At 35.6% G+C, this 22,809-nt stretch overlaps 1 protein-coding gene across 1 annotated transcript in view; it reads right to left on the bottom strand.

Annotated features, from left to right (window-relative positions):
- DNAH8 (dynein axonemal heavy chain 8) overlaps positions 1-22,809 on the bottom strand; it is a 120,052-nt gene that overhangs the window by 73,771 nt on the left and 23,472 nt on the right. The window contains 14 exon segments of the mRNA XM_069008487.1: positions 1,038-1,175; positions 2,083-2,183; positions 3,096-3,158; positions 3,730-3,843; positions 4,842-4,946; positions 7,071-7,306; positions 9,475-9,601; positions 11,255-11,448; positions 13,044-13,236; positions 16,840-16,932; positions 17,856-17,954; positions 18,870-18,985; positions 20,027-20,156; positions 20,901-21,020. Of these exon segments, the coding sequence (XP_068864588.1) occupies positions 1,038-1,175; positions 2,083-2,183; positions 3,096-3,158; positions 3,730-3,843; positions 4,842-4,946; positions 7,071-7,306; positions 9,475-9,601; positions 11,255-11,448; positions 13,044-13,236; positions 16,840-16,932; positions 17,856-17,954; positions 18,870-18,985; positions 20,027-20,156; positions 20,901-21,020 (1,829 nt within the window).

Raw genomic sequence — 22,809 nt, forward strand, 5'->3', positions numbered from 1 at the left:
TCATAATATTTAATAGTCTCAAACTGATATTTTCCCTGCAAATAAAAAAAACCCCAAAACTAATTTCCATTAAAACAGTTATCTGCTGCCTATCATCAAAAACTCTTTATTGGAAAAGAAAAAACAAAGAAAAGTTAGTTAAATGTCACGTATGAAATCCTTGTACAAATATAATATTTTCTTCCATTTAAATACCAGTAAAATAGATGGCATGTATTAACATACCAATATGGAGACAGACATGAAAATGAGATAAATATGACAGCCTCCTCCACTTTTGGTTAGTGGTTCTGAATCCATTCACTAATGAAAATTATATACCTCTAATGTGGAAAAAAGCCTGAGAACAGACAAATAAATATCCATCTCTTTGACCACACTTTTAAAGAGCCAACGCACCAAGAACTGAGCAGGTGACCTTCCACAGGAATGCCCCATTGCAAATGATAAAGTATATCCTTATCAGAAAAAAACAATAAATCCTTGGTTATGCATCCTTTATCACTTGTTTCTCTAGCTCCCACTGATATAATTTCATATTCCCAGTAATTAGGAACAATACAGCAGCAGTGTGTGTGGCTTAGACCTGTCAGTGCTGGCTGGTTGCTGGTATATTCATGTTGGTTTAGCTCCCTGCTCGATGTCAAACTGGATGTTTAACACCTACCCACCTTTCTGTGAGGGGGAAAGAATTTTGCATCTGTTATTCTTGTATTCAAAACTTAAAATCAATGGGCTAATCATCCAAGTTGAAGAACCTACCTTTTACAAATAAAATTTCAGTCCTCCTAACCTTTTGGTTGGTTTAGCTAATGAGATCAATGCTTCACCTGATTGTATGCCCTTCAATTATCAAAGTTACAGGTAAAAGGCTGGTTAAGTAAAAGTATGGTGTTATTTCATTCCTTCTTGAATAATCTTTTTTTTTACAATAAACCTTATTCATGGAAGCTTTGATAAATATATCAATGGCTCTACTGAACTCACCTAAATCTTAAGGCATTTAACATCTGTTACTAATCATATGTTAAACATACCTGGTTTGAAACTCCATAAGTTCAGTAGTGATTTTTTCAATATCTATCTCTGTCCAAAGTATGTCATAATAACCATTGATAGTGCTTATTACAGTGTCATATAATCCATACAATTTCTGAAGCAAGCCTAATTCCTTCCTGGGAAAAAAAAGCAATTATACCAATAATTTCAATCAGTTCTCTGGATATCTCACAATATTTAAATATATTATATATGTAATAAAGATACAAAAAGTAGAGGTAGACAATTAGAGATTTCTTAATGTAGAAAAGAATACTTAATTTTTAAAAATCCACCAAAAAAGAGCAGATGGCTCAGGCTAAGGATCTAATATCCCCACTAAACATATCTGGGGAAGTTTTGCTTTTGCCTAGTTCTCCAAAACTTCCCTTAGTCCAAAAGGTTATATGCCCTGAGCTGGCTCTGCAGTGCAAAGCAGAACATGGCAAGTGGAAACAAACAGTCAATTTACTTAGAAGCACTCTCTGAATCTGAACTAAAACTCTGATCTAAAACCAGCCAGAAACAGTGACATCCTCATCTGGCGTGAATCATCAGCGAACCATTGAAATGGCTGGTGAAAAAAGTTCAGAATCTGATCATCATTTGCACAGCTGCTCAAAAAATTCAGACTTCCATAAAAGCTGTAGTTAAATTCTTCACATATCATGATAGAGTGGCCTTTTCTTACATTTTCTTCTTTGCTTTCTACCATACCTTAATATATAATACTGTATTTACTCATCTATTTTTATATGTATATTTCTATTTCTATCTATATGTCTAGAACAGGGCATATTGCTCCTTAATATAGTATTTATACACATTAAAATCATCTGGGGTCATTATGTTACAATAATAAATAAATTTAATTTTTTTTATTGACCAATTCTTTAGAACTTTTAAATTTTTATTTAAGTATTTATTTATTTTATTCGACGAAATGGAAAGCTTGTATATTGTAATATTTCCTCCTTTGGTGTAAGCCTAAGGCTTTTTAACATACTTGATACACACTCAAGACAGGCATATTTGCACAGTTACCTGACTCTATGCAATATTTCATACTCTGTGACAGGCAATCCAAACAACCGTTCACCAGCCGAGTACGTGATAAACTTTCTCCACAGCTCGTCAAAGTTAACCTGGTTAAGTTGTTTCATACAGAACAAATGAAAACATAAGTTTATAAGTTGTAATTTAAAATTGCCTAAAAATAAACCATTAAACAGTTTTAAACTTTTATTAATTCTATTAGAAGTATATGTAAAATATCTGAAAATATTTTTTTATCTAAACAAATATATAGCCTGAAGAAAAACATCAGAGTGCCAAACAACACAATTATTTTCAAAGTATAACTGCTGTCCAAAGGATATGGTCACCATACAAAAATAGAAAGAAGAGTGATTTTTGCAACTAGCACCCAAAAGTACAGAGTATTCTCTTGGTGAAACAAGAAATTCGACAAATTTAACCAGAATCACTCAATTTTCAGTACATATTAGTGCATTAGAAGGATTAAGAATCTTCTGTTAGTCACTCAGTGCTTTTCACAAACTTAGAATTTACTTTTTACAATCTATACAGTATGTAAGACTTACAAAAGTACTATTCAAGTTACTATAACTTGCAGAAAAAAAGAAGGAGGATTAAAAATAGAGAAAATACTGTCCCTGGACCTATGAATTAACAAATAAATACCAAGTTGAAAGACAATTATCTAATGAAAAATGTGATCTTTAAAAGATGAGAAGATTGGCTCATGACTGCTTTGTAACCCGACTTCTTTTAAGCCATTATCAAGGTGTCGTAATTGACTCTTTCCTTTTCTACTGCTTTTATTACTTGAAATTGATGATTTCTGCTCACAAAATACGAAAACTGAAGAAAGATTACAGATCAATCCTTCCACATTAAGGAAAATATTACGTGAGAGAAACTATAGATAACATAATGTTACACAGAATATGCAAATTATCATTTGTTAAACTTGTTATGATAAGCAAGAACAGATTTAATTAATTAGTTGCAAATTCAACAGTTTACTTTCTTACCTGAAAGATCTGCAGCCTCTTACTGGCTTCCTGAGGTGGAATACTTGGAACCATAGGTCCTTCCTTTCAAATAAGCAGTCAACAAAAATGGAATATTAATTCTCCAAGTGATGGAAGGCCACTCTATATTTATAGATCACCACAGAATACATATTTTTTGTTAGTCAAATTCCAATCAAGTTGTGCATCTTGGTAATGCAATACTTAAAATGGTAAATCTAAGAAAAGATAACTGATGGAATTGAAAATTCCTTAACTTAATTAAACTCAACAGGACTAGACTCTAACTTTTCATACTTTGTTATTTTGCTGAAAATAACAAAACCCAGACAGTGGTCCTTTTTAATGTTGGTGTGTTTGCAATGATGCCATAACATGTACTACAGTTTCTAAATTAATTTGTGATTTATAATTACAATTTCATTACAAGTTGTGTCACCAGGGTTTCTTTTTTTTCTCTATAGAGTTGTGTGCACTGCTATTTCTTCATATTGAAAAGTTTGACCTACAACGATGAGAGCTTAGAAACCATGGCGTCAAATATCAGTAGCTGAGCAGAACAAAATTCTGGCACCCAACTCCTGAAATGAAACACTGAGTCTAAACCTTACATGCCACTACTAAATTCATTTACCGTTTCATACGCTGTTTCAAAGTGTGATACATCCTCCTGAAAAACTGCAACTGATTCTAGCAAATCACTCTTAAATTTGGGCTGAACTTCAACCAACTCATCTTGGACTTCAATCTATCATGGAAAAGATTAAAATAAAAGTTATTTCTGTAAGAATCACGAACAGATATTTGAGTTAGATATAAATCAAAATTATGACTAAAACATATCAACTTTTTGAACAAAAATTGATTATTTTAAGCTAAATACATTTTTTTCCTTTTATGGTGCTATATGTTAAATTTTTGACAGGAAATGTGGGGGAAAAAACCAAACCACCTCAACCAAAAACCATAATAAAATCTCACATTGGCCTTTAAAGGAATGTGTTTCATTACAAGGGGGTGATGGAACAAGAAGATCCTATTCTCTTTCCTTCCTCCCTCCAAAAATCCTCAAACTTCAAGATATTAGAGTCATCCTTCTCACAGAGGGCTCAGCCTTCTCTTTAATGAATTTCTTTTTCTTTGTTCAAAACCTTGAGAAAAATAACCAAGAGCTGCACAAAATGTAAAACTTGAGTTTTACTCAAGGACTCTTGAGTCCTTTCCTGAGTGATTGATCGGTGGAATAGCATGTAACTTAATTGATTCAACAAAATATCTACATATTTCCATCTAACCACCCCCATTACATAAAATACTCAATTGAAAAGGAGCTGTTGAGGGATATAAGGCTGTCCTAAATAATAAAGGTGAATGTACAACCACCACTTAGGGGTAAGGGCACTGGCAGAGCTTGCACTTCTTAGAAAAATGTAATCTAAGGGTAATAAACTCCCTGATCAGGCAAGAATGACACAAAAACTGGAAATGAAGGAGAGCAGAAAGAACATTTTCTTGCAGATTGTAAATATATATCTAAAAGCTACAGTAATATTTAAATATCAAAGTTACCTATAAAAATGAAATTAGAAAATGAACGTATTAATAGAAGATATAGACACTGGTGCACAACTGATGCCAAGAGTGAGAAGACAGAGAGGATGGACAATTGGTTTCACACTCATTTGTAACCTGAAGAAACGAACGTGTTTTCAACAAAAGAAAAATAACATAATTTTATGTACTTACAGCTTGGGTTTTTAATTTATTAAAAGCATATCTCATTGAATCAACGCCTTCTGATTCCTCTTTTGTAATTTCCACTTTAAATGCATTTAAAATGCCATAGGCTTCCTGGATGAAAAAATAAAGTCTTAGGAGTATAATATAAGTTCATTTGAAGGAACACAGATCAAATCTGTAAAAAACATTTAAAAGAAAATCTCCTCATGTATTTTAGGCATAACTTTTTCTTTTTTTAAATAAGGATGAGGAATGAAGAACTAGGGAACAACAGGAAAAACTATTTCTTCAAAGATGTCTTGGATGAAATACTAGGAAAACATATACAAACACCACAGATTTAAAATCAGAAAATATAAAATTTAATCATCTCAATGGTATTTTATTCCAATTATCTACATTTCACCTGAATGCAGATTTTGATGAATTTTTCCTAACTCTGAACAACTTTGCACACTAAATTACAAATCTATAAATATTTTGCCATGTCATCTATAAAATCCTTATTGCTAAGTTTGCTGAACTGTCAAAAACACGTATATGTATCTGTAATGGAATGAACCTTCCTTATTGCTTGTTCTCATCTGCAATTTGTTTGCCTATCTTCTGCTTTATGGTCCTCCTCCTACATACATTGCATTATTTAAAAATAAGTTCATCTTCACATTGTATTCAACATTTGCTGGACTCATGCCAGTATATCCACGTCAGTCTGTAACGAGAAGGCCAGCACTGGACACAGCACTCCAGATAAATCTCATATTGCAGAGCAGAGGGAATCACGTCCCTCAACCTGTTGGCAGCACAACTTGTAAAAGGAGACCCTCCTTGTGTAAGGAGACCCTTAAGCCCCTTTGTTGCAAGGGTACTTTTCTGGCTTACATTCACTTTGGTGTACACCAAGAAACTCAGTTCTTACACAGCAAAACTGATTTCTACCCAGCCTGCACTGGTGTCTAGGGTTATTCGTCTCCTGGAGAAGGAGAGAAAGGATCCAAAAGTGACTTTTTAACGTGACTAGGCCTGCTGACATTGACAGAACTCCTTACATTAATGTAGGAAGGAAGTAAACATTCACGAGTGGAATGTCAGTAGTTTGGGAAAGATCATTGTCTTCAATATTCATCTCCAAGTGGCAGAAGCACAATAATAATAATAATAATAATAATAATAATAATAATAATAAACAAAAATATTAATTCTTCATCTTTTTTAATACCTTTTATTTATTTACAAAGTTTGCATCATTTCCTACACATGTAAAACCTAGCAAGCTCCTCTCAGTTCCTCTTGCTTGCTTTATTTAACAGCTATGAGTATGATTATCATATCCTGAAGAATAGTAACATTTAGTAGATGTGAATACTACTTTAAATGTTTAAATTGTTCGGGTTCTTCTTTTTGGTGTAAGACTAAGACTTTCTAACATACTTGATACATATTTAAGAAGGCAGCTATATTTCCACAGTTTACCGCTACATCTTTTGATCACAGAACTGATTGTTTTCTTACAGACCACTGCATAAATTGCTAAGACAAAACCCACATTCTTACCACAAAACTAGCAAAAGTTAAAACAATTACTGAAACTCCTTTCTAGTGTCATAGATCAGTCTTTAAGAAAGAAAATCTTAAAAAATGTATTCTTCAAAAGGTGGATGAAAATACAAAACTAACTTTTTCTATTAAGCTGACTGTTTCAGAGAGTGAAAGTAAATACCAAATACTTAAAAAACTAATGAGCTTGTTTTAGCTTCTTTCAGCTTCTTTTAGAATGAATTAAAAGAACACTGCAAGTTTTTGACAGCATACCATGATGTGTGGCTCTGTGAATATTCTCTGGCTATATTTCAAGGGGTTAGATGATCAAGATGTTTATTTACACACACAGAAAAAGTAAGAAGAGGATTAAGGCTAATGAAAAGAAAAGGGGAGCATAGTGCTCCCTTGTCTTGTGTTCTCATCTTCTTATTCTGCATGTTGTCTCCTGGATTGCATTAATAATTTGAGAAATAGTATTTTTTTCTGTTTTGTATTAATACAGAATCTATCAAATTACCTGATTCATAATTTGTAATATTAAAAAAAAAATTGCTTCCCATCTTCAGCTTAGTTCCTTCAAGACAGTGAACTCATTGTTAGAGTTCAAAGTTTATCTTATCCTGTGACACCTATAATATATAGTATTACTATTAATAATTTTTATTCAATGTAACAAATTAAAAGTCATCTTACTTCAATAGGTCCCATAGACATATCTATTTCTAGTCTCTTTTCTTGAATGGTAGATAAAGCTTCCATTGCTAATCTGACATCATCTAAGTCAGAGAGAGGTCGAGACAATTTCTTTATGTGGTCATTTATGAACGACACAATGCCTAGCAATTTCTTTTTATATTCCTCATTTAAATAACGACAGAGGACCATCTTCCAGGAATTTGCTTCAATTGTTAAAGCTGTTTTCAGTGGTCCTGGTTTTAAAAAACAATAAAAAAAAATTACTCAATCCATATCTTAATATTTTTCTGTTTAAAAAGCCCACATCATCACATATGGTTCTTTAACAGGAATTAGAAAACAGCAGACCAGCAATTCAATTACAGCATTTTAAAAGTTTCAGAACAATTTCAACTATAATTAAATATATTTCTGTTGTTTTATTGTATATTATGGTATCTAAGAAAGAGATTGGTAAGCTTACCTAGTGGAGCACATAGAGAAGATGAATACAGAACAAAATATCTACTTATTAATGTGAATTTTCAGAGAATAGCTTTGATATAAATTAACCAAATGTATAAAGATCTGTGATATGTAGATGGTTTATACTCATTGAGGAAATGGCATCTTGAGATTTCGATACTGGGACTTGGGCTAGTTCACAGCTGAAACTGTAAGGTGACACATGTTATATGCAGTTAATATATAAACACAAACCAACATTGAAGAGACAGAAAAGTCAAGAATTCTAACTTATTTTCAGAATAAATTAGGATTTTATCAGGCAGCATTTTGTACTCTGGTAAAAGAAAGCAAAAGATATTAACAGCATATAACATTTCTGCTCACAAAACAAATTTTACAGCAGCTCCAGATTCTCCCTTAATAATGTGGCTATTAACATTAAAGAGATGATTCCTGAAGCCCAGGGGTAATTCAAGAAAGTTAGCACACCCTGCCAGAAGTTAGAATCTGTAAATCACAATCAATCAATTCCCAAACCTAAACTGAGTCCAAGAAACTACCTTCTGTCCCAGATAATAAAAGACATTTAATATCCTTGTTCTGTAACCTAGAGGACTTGGGTCCCTTTGTTGCAGTGGTCACAGGTGAGGGAGTACTGTGACCATCAACAAAATCCATATTCTTTTGGATACACTCTTTCTTACTACTCTTGGTCACACAATAATAGATAGCGTTTTCCAGAGTGGTCTCATTCAGAAGAAACTGCATCCAGGAACTGGATGAGGATGTGCAGTCAGCAGTCTGACATTTTTGCTTGTTCACTGAAAGAAATAGGGTTAACACACCACCAAGATCCTGAAATGAACTCTAGTCTTCAAAGCAGGCAACTTCTGCTTCTCTGATGTGCAAGGAAGACAAAGGGTTACAGTGAATGAGGTGACATCAGACTGGCAACCTGTCACTAGTGAGGTTCTGCAGGGCTCCATTTTAAACCCTGTGTTCTTCAACATCTTCATAAATGACTTGGACATAGAACTCAAAGGGATACTAAGCAAGCTCACAGACTAGGTGGAGCTGTTAACCCCCTCGAAGTCAGAGAGGCCCTGAAGAGAGACCTTGACAAATGAGAGACCTGGGCAATCACCAACCATGTGAAGTTCAACAAGGGAAAGTGCCCTATTCTGCACCTGGGATGGGGCAACCCTGGGTGTAGGGACAGACTGAGGAATGAGATGCTGGGAAGCAGTGCCATGGAAAGGCACTTGGGGGTTCTAGTTGATGGAAAGTTGGACATGAGTCTGCAGTGTCCTGGCAGCCAAGAGGGCCAAGCATGTCCTGGGGTGCATCAGGCACAGCATCACCAGCTGGGCAAGGGAGGGATTGTCCTGCTCTGATCTGCACTGGGGGACTCACCTTGAATATTCTGTGCAGTTTAGGTCACCACGATATAAGACATTAAACTATTGGAGAGCATCCAAAGAAGGGCTGTGAAGATGGTGAAGGGCCTTGAGGGGAAGCCATGTGAGGAGCAGCTGAGGTCACTGGGTCTGTTCGGTCTGGGGAAGACTGAGAGGAGACCTCATTGCAGTTACAGCTTCCTCATGAGGGGAAGAGGAGGGTCAGGCACTGATCTCTGCTCTGTAGTGACCAGTCACAGGACCCAAGGGAATGGCCTGAAGTTGTGTGAAGGGAGGGTTAGGTTGGATATTAGGAAAAAGTTCTTCACTGAGAGGGTGGTTGGGCACTGGAACAGGCTCCCCAGGGAAGTGGTCACAGCACCAGCCTGACAGAGTTCAGGAAGTGTTTGGACAATGCTCTCAGGCACATGGTGTGCAGGGCCAGGAGCTGGACTCCATGATCCTTGTGGGTCCCTTTCACCTGTGCATCTTCTATGATTCTGTGACTATTTTACTCATTATCTTACTGTATATACCAAGATAAGAAAATACCATACCTGTGTGTAATTCAATTGGACCAAATAGAATAATGGGTTTTAAATTTTTCATCTCTTGTTCAAAAGTATCATAGTGAAGTATTTCTTCTTTAATTTCAGACAAGGAGGGATCAGTAGCAAAAAATTCCTGTGTGTAATTTAAAACATCAATCAGTAAATGTCCTTGTCCCTAATTTTGGTAAAACGTGTTGTAACTTATTCAGTAATTACTGAAAATGTATACCAATATTATACCTGTTTTTAGCATTCTGTAGGCTTGCTAGCAGAGTAAAATGAATGTTTATCAATTTCTCTGTCATTAACACTCAACCTTTTTGGGAAATTCCAACCAAATTTAACAGAGAAATAGATAACCAAGACATATTAAGGACCTATGTGTTTTGTGAAAACAGCTGACAAAACAGAGATCAAATACATGCCCACACTTACAGAAAGACTACCTCATAAGCCAAATTATGTGTGAAACAATCACAATAAAATACATTTTCTAAGTAGTTCCCTGAGCAGAACTCAAAGGTAGAAAAGTTTTGTCATTCTGAAAAGCCACATTTCAAAAATGTTACTTAAGACCTTTATTGATTATGCTTACATTGCATTGGCAAGTAATAGGTGCTGAAAGCTTTATCCCACTTCTACTCTTCCATCCGAAAGTACCCAGACAGGCAGTGGAAGGGTTAACATAGAAGTGGAAAAGGAAGAATGTAGAAATTAAAGCATGTGTTTATAAAACTTAACTGCCTTATTATTGAAGCTTTCACTGTAGCAGTATCCTATTCCTCAGTAGTAACTAGATCAAGCTAATAACACTAATTTGATTAGACTTGAAATTTTTATTTAGGCTAACAGCAAATTTTCAGCCCTGCATATGAATTGGTGGGGTTTTAGCCCACATAAACTGATCTTGAATTCCACCATTTCATGGTCACTGCAGCCATGGTCACTGCCCTTGAACTTCATATTCCCCACCAGATCCTCCTTGTTGGTGAGAACAAGGTACAGCATGGTACCTCTCCTCACTGGCTCTTCAGTATCTTGGAGAAAGAAGTATCACCAACACATTCCAGGAACCTTCTGGATTTCTTATGCCCTGCTGTGTTGTCCCTCCAGCAGATATCAGAGTGGTTGAAGTCCCCCAGGAGGATCAGGGTTTGTGACTCCAAGGCTGCTCCTGTCTGTCTACAGAAGGTCTCATCTGCATGGACTTCCTGGTCAGGCAGTCTGTAGCAGAGCCCCACTATAACGTCACCTGTCCCAGCCCTCCTTTTAATCCTGACCTGGTCTTCCCTGCCTAGCCTTCCTAAAGAGCCTGTGTCCCTCCATTCCAACACTCCACTCATAGGAGCCATCCCACCATATCTCTGTGATACCAGGAGCCTTGCAGGTGGGTGCATGTCTCTAACTCTTGTTGATTCCCTGTGCTACCTGTGTTTGCATAGAGACATCCCTCATATCAGACTGGGTTGGTTTCTTGTGGCCTAAAATCCAGAGTTACATGAACAAAATAAAGCAATTACCAGGTTTTTAGTATCTAGAATGGCACAGAAGCAGGAAAAGGCAAACCACAACACAAAAATTTACTTTACACAGAAGTAAAATGCTATTACTTCTCCTCAGGAGATATAGTACCATTCCTATGGAAAGATAAAACAAGAATTTCAGCTGTTTCACCTGTAAATATGTTTTCTACATCTTTTTTTCCTTGATTTTTCCCAGTGTTTTCAGATTTCAAAAGACAGGATTAATGAAGAACAGTCCTGTAGGTGACCATAGTTAAACTGACCTGAAACTTGGTATCTTTATCTTCTGTCCACAACTCCTTGTATTTATCAAACTCCTGCAGAACTTCACTAGCTCCTTCTTTTAGAGAATTCCCAGCAGAAGAGAGAACCACAATTATTTTAGTAATAGCTTCATTTTCTGCAACACCTGCGTAAAAATTCTTTAGCTTTCTGACAACTGTATCATCCGTTCCTTCTGTAAAATAAAATTATATATAAATCAATGAACTGTTGACAATCTGATTAGAATTCTCTTCTAAGCCTATGCATACCAAGTTGAGGAATGATGCTCTTCAGTAAGGCTGAACATCCTTCTTCAAACATGTGTTTGACTGCTTAATGTGAAGTACCAGCTGCCAGCTCATGCCAGGCACTACACAGCTAGAGCAAATTCAGTTTAAAATGAAGGTTTTCAAATTGAAAGAAAATATTCTTCTTCATCCACAAATTTCATTTTCTCCATTTTAATTTAACTGTAAGCAGAACATCAAAGGCCTCATAAACATTCCCCATTAGTTCATACTTTTTAAAAATTCTTATACTTGAAGTTTTTTAATTGTGAATACTGCTTAAAGCAGTGTAAGCTTCTTGAACTCTTTGATTAATTGCTGAGACAGTCATGGTCAATATAGAAACTGATGTTCTTGAGATCTGATGAGCTGCTTCTGTGATACCAATACCTGAGCATTTTGAAGTGGATTTCAGTGAACGAAGAAGAAGAAAAATCCACCCTTCCCACTACATACATTGTTTAATGAGGGGGATTTAAGGCAACTCCAAATTCTCTTTTACTCTGAAGACGTTTTCTGGGGTCTGCTCACTGGAAACAGTCTCAGATCCATCATTACCAGTGTACTCCATAATCTCATTGCCCAAACATTCACATACTCCCCCAGGTGCTGCTGATGTCTAGCTAAAGGTGATGAAAACAGCCACTGCTGATGCTGTATTTTGACACAGCAGAGGAAAAGACTATGACTGTCTGACAAGGCTTGGCTCCTGCCACCCTACTGGAAGCCCACTAAAAGAGGTTAGAATCATACAAGACACGTCAGTAGAAGAATAAAGTATCAGCTGTGGACTGTCAGAAAGAGAAACTTTCCAAGATGTTACAGACTTTCCAAAAGAATGATAACAAAGACATAACTGGATTGTATATCACTGGGTCAGCCAAACAGCTATGAAAACCTGATGGCAAAAACATATTTAGGCTTTTATGGTTGCTTGCAAAGTGCATGGAGAGATGCTTGGAAACAATATTAAGGAATAAAGTATTTGACTAAAATGGATGTAGGCCTGTCTCCACTCTGACTATTCACATGAAAAAAAATTTGAGGTGTTTTATAATCCAATCTAGGAATACATCCAGCAATTAAAATCTTTCCTGAAATCTGGCTCTAGTCATATCTCAATATTTCAATGAGATTTAGTATAAAAATCATGGTTTATGATTTCAACTATATCATTATGGCTACATTCCACAATAAGTAGGTAAAAAGAATGATTGGCGAGCTTACTTTGCCTTAAATTAAGCAAAAGATTCAGAATCTAGCAATTTCTCAAAGCTATTTTGCTTATTGTTTTTCAGACTTGTAATGCTTATGTAAGCCTGAAAAGCTATTTCTGAAACATACAGCTAATTAAATCAAAATAAACCCAAAAACTAATGTAAAACAATCCACAGTAGGCTCCTCTGATGAAAAGTGAGCTTATTCACAAATATTTATATACGGCATAGTTATTAAATCAAAAAGTAAAGAGTAAAAAAAAAAAACTAAACAAAGCACTTACTTTCCCCTTTTTTGGCTTTTTTTCCTTGTGATCCAAAGCCTGCAGATGCTTGCTGCGTGCCTGGTTCTGTTTTTAAAATAGATTTTTGCAAATGCCTCTGTCCCCACTGAGCAACTCTGCGATTTACTTCCAGCGTTAAATGAATCATGCGATTGATGGCTTGCTGTATCTCATCTAAACTGGGAACGATTACCTATTTAAAACAGTTGAACTATTGTTGAAATAAATGCAACTGATTGTCATTTTTGAGACCTCAGTCTTACTCCTCTCATAGTGAATTGTAGAGCTTACCCCAGAAGAGAAGCTGGTAAAGATAACTCTAGCAGGTTGTCTGGCTCAGAATTGCTTCTAAAGAGATGAAACATACTGTAGTGACCTTTAATCTAATTATGCAGTCATACTGTGCGTGAAATGGCAATCAAGTATAAAAGCAGATAGATTTATTGGCTTTTTTACAACTATTTTAAAAATTCCTACAACGTTTTAAGCATCATTTTTATAATGACTTTTATCTAATGTGTGGGAATACATTACAAACCTTGTTTTTTACGCTCCAGAATAACAAAGCATTAGAATTGCATGCTATGGTACAACCACCACCTCCCAGCCTTCTCAGGCCTCCCTATGATCTCAGAAATGTTCATTAAACCTTGGCCTTGATAAACAGCACCTGGGCTCAGCTCTTCTTGAGCTTATCAGAAACACCATCTGCTCCCAGGAGCTTAGGTTGTGAGCTAAAGAGCTCCTGTCTTTTATAAAAACAGCCTTGGAAACTTATTTTTCTTGCCTGAATAACAACTCGAGCAGAACAACATTTTTGTTATTTGAACTTTCAAAGAAAGTTACCAACCTGAATTGCGGCCAAGATGGAAAATTGCTATGACTAAAGCCAACTCCCTTGCAACCCTATAAACAGCAGTCCTACATGAGACCCTTTGAGCTCTCCTGGACCACAGTGGGCTGTGACCTGCAACGCCCCTCTGAGTGGGGCTGTCAGAGCCAGAGAACTCTCAAGTTTGCTGTACTTGGAGGATCACGGCCGAACATCGATGACAGATCCTGGATTGATACTCCTGCTCCTCAAGGCTCTACCCTTTGCCCATTGAGAAGATGCAAAGGCATCAACATGAGCACTTCACTGAACTCCAGGGAATTTTTTGTGGGTACACACTTGTACACACTCCTTTAGGTCTGTGTGTGTGTGTGTGTGTGTGTGAACATGCTATAGCAAATGTACTGTGTTGTTCTCTTAGATGCTTAGGTACATTAGATTTACATGTAAGCTAGACCTGTAAGTGAGTTCCTGTTGTGCTTATAGTAAATTCTGTGGAACCTTTTGTTTGATTGTTTAAATCAGGCTATTGTGTAAATCAGTGCTGTTAAGATTAAGTGCTGTTAAAGATTTAGGCCTGGACTGTTGGCCAAGTCTGGAGTTAAGCTGGGTAAAGGGGTCCACTCTGAACCTCAACAGGAGGGTCTCCCTTATTCCTTTTTAAACCTTACCCTTTCCTCTGCCCATCCTCCAAGTAGATCATTTTAGGTTCATTTAAAATTTAGATTGATTTGTTTTAGATTTTATTCTAATTTTTCTCTGTATCTCTTTAGCTAGTAAGTAGCAGAGTGAATCTTGCCAACGAACTTTGTCACGCTTTCACTTTTAAATTAAAACTGCTTTTGCTGATACCTTTGCTGGTGATTTTCTGCGTGACCTAAAACACTCATTTGAACCATATAGATATATTTACACAGTAATTTCATGCAAACAAAAATCAGCTGGATCAACATGTCCGAGGTCCAAGTTGAATAATGCTGTGTTTCTTGTCTCAGAAAGGTAGTATTACCTTGAAAACTTTTGCTAGAACACACTGTTTAGTAAATTAATGGAACTCCAGGCAGTAGGCCTGAAGTTTTCCATTTGTATATTTGGCAAGGAATTTGTGACATAATTCTGAGAGCAATCAATACCCAAGTCAGAGGAGGAAGAGAACCTGTATTCAGTTACCAGAGTACGTGATAAAGCAAACAGGAAGGAGAAGATTTATTCCTGATCTGAACTGAGAACAACTAGCAAACCAGATAAGCACAAAACAGAGGCTCTGGTAGCCATCATCCATACTGTATAAATGCTAGTATGGTCCCATAGCATAGTTTGGGATGATGCAAAGAAGCACATTCCAAGAAAAACATCAGGGGCAGTTTGATGAATAAAACATGACAGGGGTTGCTCCTGACACACAGTTTGAATGCAAACTTCTGGTTTCAGGGAGAAAAGCACTTATTATTGCAGGTACACACCATGTCATGTTAGCTCACTTCAGGGTCAAAGAACACACTCTAGCCAGTTTTATTTAGTAGAACACAAACAGCCATAATGTCCTGAACCCAGAACTTTTTGAACTGCTTTGTCAACAATAATGCTAATGGTGACTTTGTTCTGTTCTTGTTGAAAATAGTTCTATACAGGATAAGATAGAGTAAAGGCACACATGAGTTTCTCCAAAATACTGAGCGGGAGAAGGAAATTATGTGAGAGCAATTCAGGAAAGAAAAGAAAAACATAATTTCTTGTTAAAATTCAGAAAAATTATCACTCTTGTGATATGCTCAATCCTCACATATTGTCTTAGAACAAAATCTTACAGCTTTCATGTTCAAGTTATCATTTTAAAATGATAGAATCATCCACAAGAGTGCTCAGGACTGGGATGTAAACTGCTTAAAAGTGATTCTGATTACCTATAAATCACTTTCACAGATTGAGCAGCGGCATACATAAAAGCAAGGCTCTTGCAAAACCTTATTAGCATTAGCAAAGTGGTATTTTACCCAGAATTACTTGATTACTGCCCTAGATCAGCCAAGCATTTGAGGACTGGAAAGAAATATGTACTTCCTTTGGAGTGGGTAGAGCTTGGAGCTTTATCCTTCTACAAATACCAACAAGGTAAACATTCTACACTTTTGACAGAACTTATATAACATGTGCACACACACACACACAGTGTGAATGTATAACAGAATGCCAATATGAACACTAGTTCAATGTCAAAGGAATATCACCTTAAAACAGAACCTTTCTTTCATTGTAATTTCAATATAAAACCATTAATCTTTATAAGACATTTGAGAAATATTAAGTTACCTTCTCTCATAAAATAAAAAATACATATTGCTGACACATAGTTATCTTACTCTACAAAAGGAAAACAAATTAATGCTTTAGTTCTTTGCAATCTTTTTCCCCTGCACATAGAAATCCACAGTTCCTTTTTCTGGTTTTGAATCTTCTGTTTTTGTTCAGTGTTCCTCATTCTGGTCATCTAACTTCCCATTTAGGTGACTAAAGCCAAACTGAGCAAAGATAATGTTCATTATTGAAATTCAACAAAAGGATTTAGATTACACAAGTAAGAGTTAAAATAAATAATAATAATAGTAATAATAGTAATAATAATAAAGCAACATGAAGAACCTATTCCAGTAATGCAGCTACTACACGTGAGGGGAACTGTAATCACTCTGCAAAGAACACGGATGAACAGATTGCAGTATAACTGCTAAATCACATAAGGTTAAAAGGCCAGGTTCTGCAAGAACCACTGAGACAGAGGCCAGAACACTGGGACTGTGAGCACATTTCATCAGTGCTCTCAGCTCACTGAAAGATGTGAGCAACTGCTCTTCTTTGGAACAGATGCTGGTTCAGTGGAAGCGTGCCCACACCCTGCACTTGGGGAAATATAGAGATTACTACAAGACAGTGTATTTTACCTTACCTATATGACATAAAACTTACCAGATTGGGAATATCAAGGTGTACTTCTGCTTTTAGAAAAGGAGTAATGTCCTCAGATTTGCTGAAAAATAATTTTGACACATATCATAAATACTTCACCACAAAACCTCCTCAGATTAACTGAGAAATATAATTTTGAGCTACATTTTCTGATGAAACCCACGTGGAGAATTTTCACATTAAACGATGTACTATTTCCAAAACTTACAGAAGTTTCTTGTTTAAAGGATAAAGAAAATACCTAGAGCTCCACCATTCTGACAAAGGTTAGCTTGGATCCAGCCATTACTTTCAGAATTTTTTATCCAGAATATTTCCTGATTCTGGATTTTAATCTCTCAGGTTCAGAATGATGCAACTCTGCCAGCGCTTTGGATAGGGCGTAAGAAGGTTTCACTGATCATTTCATGAAACAACATGTCAGGAGCAAAAGTTGCCCCATTACATTTTAGATAATTGTTCAACAGAATGAAAAGAAAGTTTCGAAGATAACGAGCTAGTGCAAAATGATAAATATATGATGTTAACCTACTCAAAACTAAAATTAAAACCTAAAAACAAGGAGCAAAGTAAAATTTTAAATGCTGTGGCATGACATAGTGACCAAATAAGGAAGGATTCAACAATATCATACAGCAGACAAATATGAAAGAAACAACCAAAAAAATTCCTATTGACTTTGATAAGGATTTTAATACAATTTAAATGAAAAATGTCCTTAGAAAAAGAAAAAAGTAATTCAGACTTTAACACACATTAATGACAAAATATCATAAGCTTCACTTGCTTAAAATAAATTATCTTAATAGAATTCTAAGTAGGGTTTTCAATATACAATATACTATACTGAAACAATTCTGCCTCTGAAGTGTATGCCTGTTCAAGCAGAGAAGAATCTATAGAAATCCTACTGAATATAGGAGACTGATTTTGTATGGATCTTGCCATTACCATAAAGAATTCATAAAGAGTGCACATTATTGAAGGAATCTTCCATTTGCAACTTACACTGAAACACTCATTCTTCTTTTAATACGATCCAAAGACAGCCGGGTTGCTTTCTGGAGGCTGATTAGCAGCCGGCGACTGAAATAGGCATGTAAGTCTTTACAATTCTGTAATAAATAAACCAGATGTTGTTTAGCATCATACTCACATAGGAACCTGAAAATTACTGCCCAAAGGTTTTAAGTCAAACCTAATAGATTTTGTCTGAAGGAATTTATGCTCTAAGCTACATAAGAAATGCAAAGCAAGAAGTTGGGGGTTGTAAGTAAGCAAATAAGTGAAAGCTACATGGAAAAGATGGAAAAGCTACATGGAAACAACTTGTCTTAATCAGATACAGAATCCAGAAATCTGTTTGAAATCTCATGCTCCTTCAGAAAAGCTCTCCATATTAAAAAAAAAACAAAAATGAAAACAAACCACTAAACCAAAACATGGATTATTCAAGAATATTGGTGCATATGTACCCATCTTGAATGAGACAAAGAGTAGAATCCAACTGGATGAAAATATGGCAACATGAAATGATCACTATTACAAAAAACAATGCAGCCTTATAGCATTATTACATTTGTGCTTGCAAGTTTAAGAGTCTTTGTTCTTTACTTCCCTTCTCTGCTGAGTATGAAGAGATTGCATTCTTCATGGAAAAAGTACAAAGATAATCTTTCTTGGTGAAATTGGAAGAGAACACTAGAAAGGATGAAGGTTCCTGCCTACCCAAGAAGGAAAGCCTGTGTTATGCCTTACGCACATTATTCTCTCCAATTTTTGCACTTACCACTCATGTCAAGAATTTTTTTAATAAAGGTGATAATTGGAATAATGTGCAGTATACTTGTGAAAGCTAAAATCCATCTTAAATTCACTTTTTAGGTAAGCTATTTCATCATTTGTACATTACATATGATACTGTCCATGTGATGTCTTTCTGTAACATAGATATGCAGCTACCAAAATTCAAGATCCTGTTTACTAATCCAATTGGTCTAAAAATTAATTTCCTTATTTTCACAAAATACCTTTTTAAACTCTTCTTCTTTATCATTGCCCTTGCTATCATCACTTTGAGGTCCTTCAGCAGGAGTTTTTTCTTTCTCCTTTTCTTTACTTTCAAACGCTATATGTTTTTCTTTTACTGCAAATTTAAAAAGAAATAATTGTTATTGCATATGTATTCCGCTTTAAAGCATGCTGTCCCCTCATTAAAGGCAAAACAATATTGACTTTTATTTTAGTAATACCTGGATCACCAAAAATTGGTTTTATTTCATAACACTTTTTCACACCAGGAATGTGGTTAAGAGTCCAGCCTATAATCCTTAGCGTAACAAACACTGTGCACTACCAATCTGTTACTAAAGACAGATAGGCAGACATGAATATATCAGTGAAAATGCCCAAAAAAATCAAAATCAGTATAAACAATTTAACAAAAGACAGAGAAGTATTTTTGTGTCATCTTTTTTCTGTTTGCATCCTATCAAACCACCTGGAGTATTGACCCTGACTGTGCCTCTATAGCTGGAGAAATCTGAAGCCAGAAGAAAAACATCCTATGAAAGAAAAGAGCTCCATTACTGATTAAGCCTCAAAATAAACTTTTCCTTAAAATATAGTATTTTTCTCCAACTATTTGCCTTAGTACAGAACCTTCTAAAATCTTGTGAGACACCCCAAAGAAGAGGGAACCAGCCATGCATGTGCCAGCAGTTGACTATACTAATTTAAACTGACCAGCCAGCAAAGCACTGGTGTTTGAGACATAATTCTACTGTGGCAGGAAAGTTAAAAACAGAGTGACAGTACCAAAAATCTGACATAGCTGAGAAGAGAGGAACACTGTATTTCACTTACAGCTGGGGAGATGTGAAAGGGGAGAGTTACGATCAGTGACTGAGAGAAATGAAACTTTAATGTTCTTCCTCTAGAGCAAGTACTTTGCTAATCTAAACAGAAGGACAGATTTCAGCTCTAGAAACCCCACCAAAACTGAAGTATCTCTGTATTTCATGAGCTAGTGGTTTCGTTTAAGAGTGGTTAAAGAAGGCAGGACTGAGACACCAATGAAAATGTAGTGGGAGGGAGAAGTCTGTAGAAAATTAGCTAAAACAGATCACTTTTGATAAAAACTAGCTAAGTCTACAAACACTTCATTTAAATAAGCAGCACTAAATACCTTGTGGTTCTGAGGGCTTAGAAGATGGGAATTCGTAATTCTTTTCAAACAGATCTATTAGTTCTTGAACAGCATCTTCAATGTGCATGCTTTTGATATTCAAGGATTCAGCACATTCTTTAGTATAATCCTGTTAAATAAAAACATCAATGAATTGTCTTAGTAACACTGCTTATTTTATTACTGTTCTTCTTCATGGAGATTCAAAACATTTCCTGAATATTGTGCTCATCAGAATAAATTATTTCAATGAAACACAGATATTTATTAAAATATATTTGTATATTTATAAAAATCTTCTGTTATATTATCACTATCTTTTAATGCCCCAAAAAAATCCATTTATCAAATGTAATGGTACTTTTACGTGCTTGAAAAAAACCCTGAGTATTGAAGGGAGGTCACAGTCTAAATCTGAAATTATCCAAATACTGTTTCAACTGTACCTAATGATTTTATTTACTTGCACTGATTTGATAATACATTTTTAACCTATTTTGGAATAAGAAAACTTTCAGATTTTGAAATATACTCATTGGAAGGTATTTTTTGCCTTCTCCTTTAAAAAAAACAATTTGGAAAAAATAGGGGGCAAGAAAGGCTATATAGGTCTGAGGTCCTTCATAAACAAAAAAATCTCATCTAATTACAAAGCACTTAACTAAGATTATCTATGAAATAATGCAGCCTAAGAATCTCAAATACCAAAGAACCAATGTATCTTCATATAAAATGTTTTAACCAAAATAATTTAATTACAAGTAAAGTTCTGTATTTTCACATAGAGGATTATTTTTTAGTTTTATTTTCATTTACTAAGGCATTTTTTCTAACATGCCGTAGAATTCAAGTGGAAAGATAAAGTGGCACACACCTCATTGTCAGTCAACAGATCCTCTATTTTGATAGGACCATCTACTGGTAAGCTAACTAAGGAAGTACTTGATATTTCTTTTAATAGTGAACCAATCTGCACTTCACTTAAAATATTAACCTAAAAAGAGAAAATCAGATTAATACCACACACGTATCTTTAAAGCATAACATGTTCTACTTAAGAGAGCTCCACCAGGTAACAAACGTTTTGCAGAAAAATAAATACAAGAATGTTATAGAGTAGAAAATCCTCTAAAAAAAGGAAATAATAACCAGAGTTATGGTAACTTGAGGGTTATTTACAATGGCTAGACTCCCAAAGAATTCTGGCTGGTTTAACTGCAGTTTTAGGCAGACAGACAGCAATAGACAGTCAGACCCTAAATCATTCCTGTCATGCAAGATACACTGCTGCTAGACCAAATAAAACAGAGTAACAGAATCAATGTAATTAGATTCTTGTTCATGATCTTACTGACCACAAGTCTAGCAGCAAGGCAAGGGGGGGTCTACCATAAATTGCTTGATGGGTTAATCTTCAGTCTTTCTCCTTCTTTTAGTCAACATAGTTTTTTGCTGGGATTTTGATTCTAAATTGCAGCATTATTAGTATACAGTCAACTACAGTGATTTTTTTTTTTTATTTACAGTGAATTATTTTTGCCATGGCAGAATCCAAGTAAAACTGACTTCTGTCCAGCTTTTAATGTTTTATCTGAAATAGTCTGCATCTGTGATCTTGTTTTTCACAATGCACCTCATGCTTGTGTTTCACATCACTTTTTTCCTATTTGTCAATAATACCCCATTCACAGCAATCAAGAGTATAAACCAGGTTAACTTTTTTTTAATTGATATGGGAGGGAAAAGTAAAAAAAAATGCATACAACCTAAATACTTAATGAAAATAGAGTGTTTCTACACAAAAACATGATTATTTCAGATATACTCAGGCTTACAAAACTGTTAATTTCTGACACAACCTTTTTCCAGCTTTGGTTTTCAGTGGCAAACAACGCACTTGATCATAATTATGATTTTCTGCCATACATAAAAAGAATTACATATATTGACCAGTGACTAACAATCTCCTACCACAGGAGACACAATTTAAGATATTCATAGAAAAGATAATAATCATATAGTTCAACTATCAAGCCAGAAGGGCGATCTGACTGTCAAGGTAAATTCTCGAGAAAAAAAAACCAAGCCAACACAGGTCCTCAAGCATGTTAAATCAAAGAATCATAGAATATCAGGTTGGAAGACAACTTCAAGGGTCATCTGGTCCAACCTCTCTTGGCAAAAGCATGGCCTAGACAAGATGGCCCAGTACCCTCTTCCGCTAAGTCTTAAAATTGTCCAGCACTGGGGAATCCACCACTTCCACTGGGAGGTTATTTCAATGAGTGATTGTTCTCATTGCAAAAAATTTTCCTCCTGTGTCAAATAGGAATCTTTCCATAAGTAACTTGTACCCATTATCCCTGATCTTTTCCACGTAAATCCTTGTAAAAAGGGCGTCTCCATCTTCTTTGCAGCCAATCTTCAAACATCACACACGATGGTAAGGTCTCCCCTAAGCCTTCTTTACTCAAGGCTCAACAAACCAATTTCTCTCAGCTTTTCCTCATTTGTCAGGCTTCTCAGTCCTTTGATCATCTTTGTGGCCTTTCCCTGAACCCTCTCCAAATCCCTTCTATATAGCAGGGACCAAAATTGAACACAGTTCCAGGTTTGGCCTGACCAGGACTGAGTAGAGGTGAATGGCGAGTTTTTTATCTCTGCTGGTTGATGAAACCCAGCATCCTGTTGACTTTCTTTGCTGCAGCAGCACACTGTTTGCTCACATTCAACTTGTTATCCACCAGGATGCCCAGGTCCTTTTCCAGAGAGCTCTTGCCCCA

This window comes from Aphelocoma coerulescens, chromosome 3, assembly GCF_041296385.1.
Source record: "Aphelocoma coerulescens isolate FSJ_1873_10779 chromosome 3, UR_Acoe_1.0, whole genome shotgun sequence".
In the NCBI taxonomy this organism is placed as follows: domain Eukaryota; kingdom Metazoa; phylum Chordata; class Aves; order Passeriformes; family Corvidae; genus Aphelocoma; species Aphelocoma coerulescens.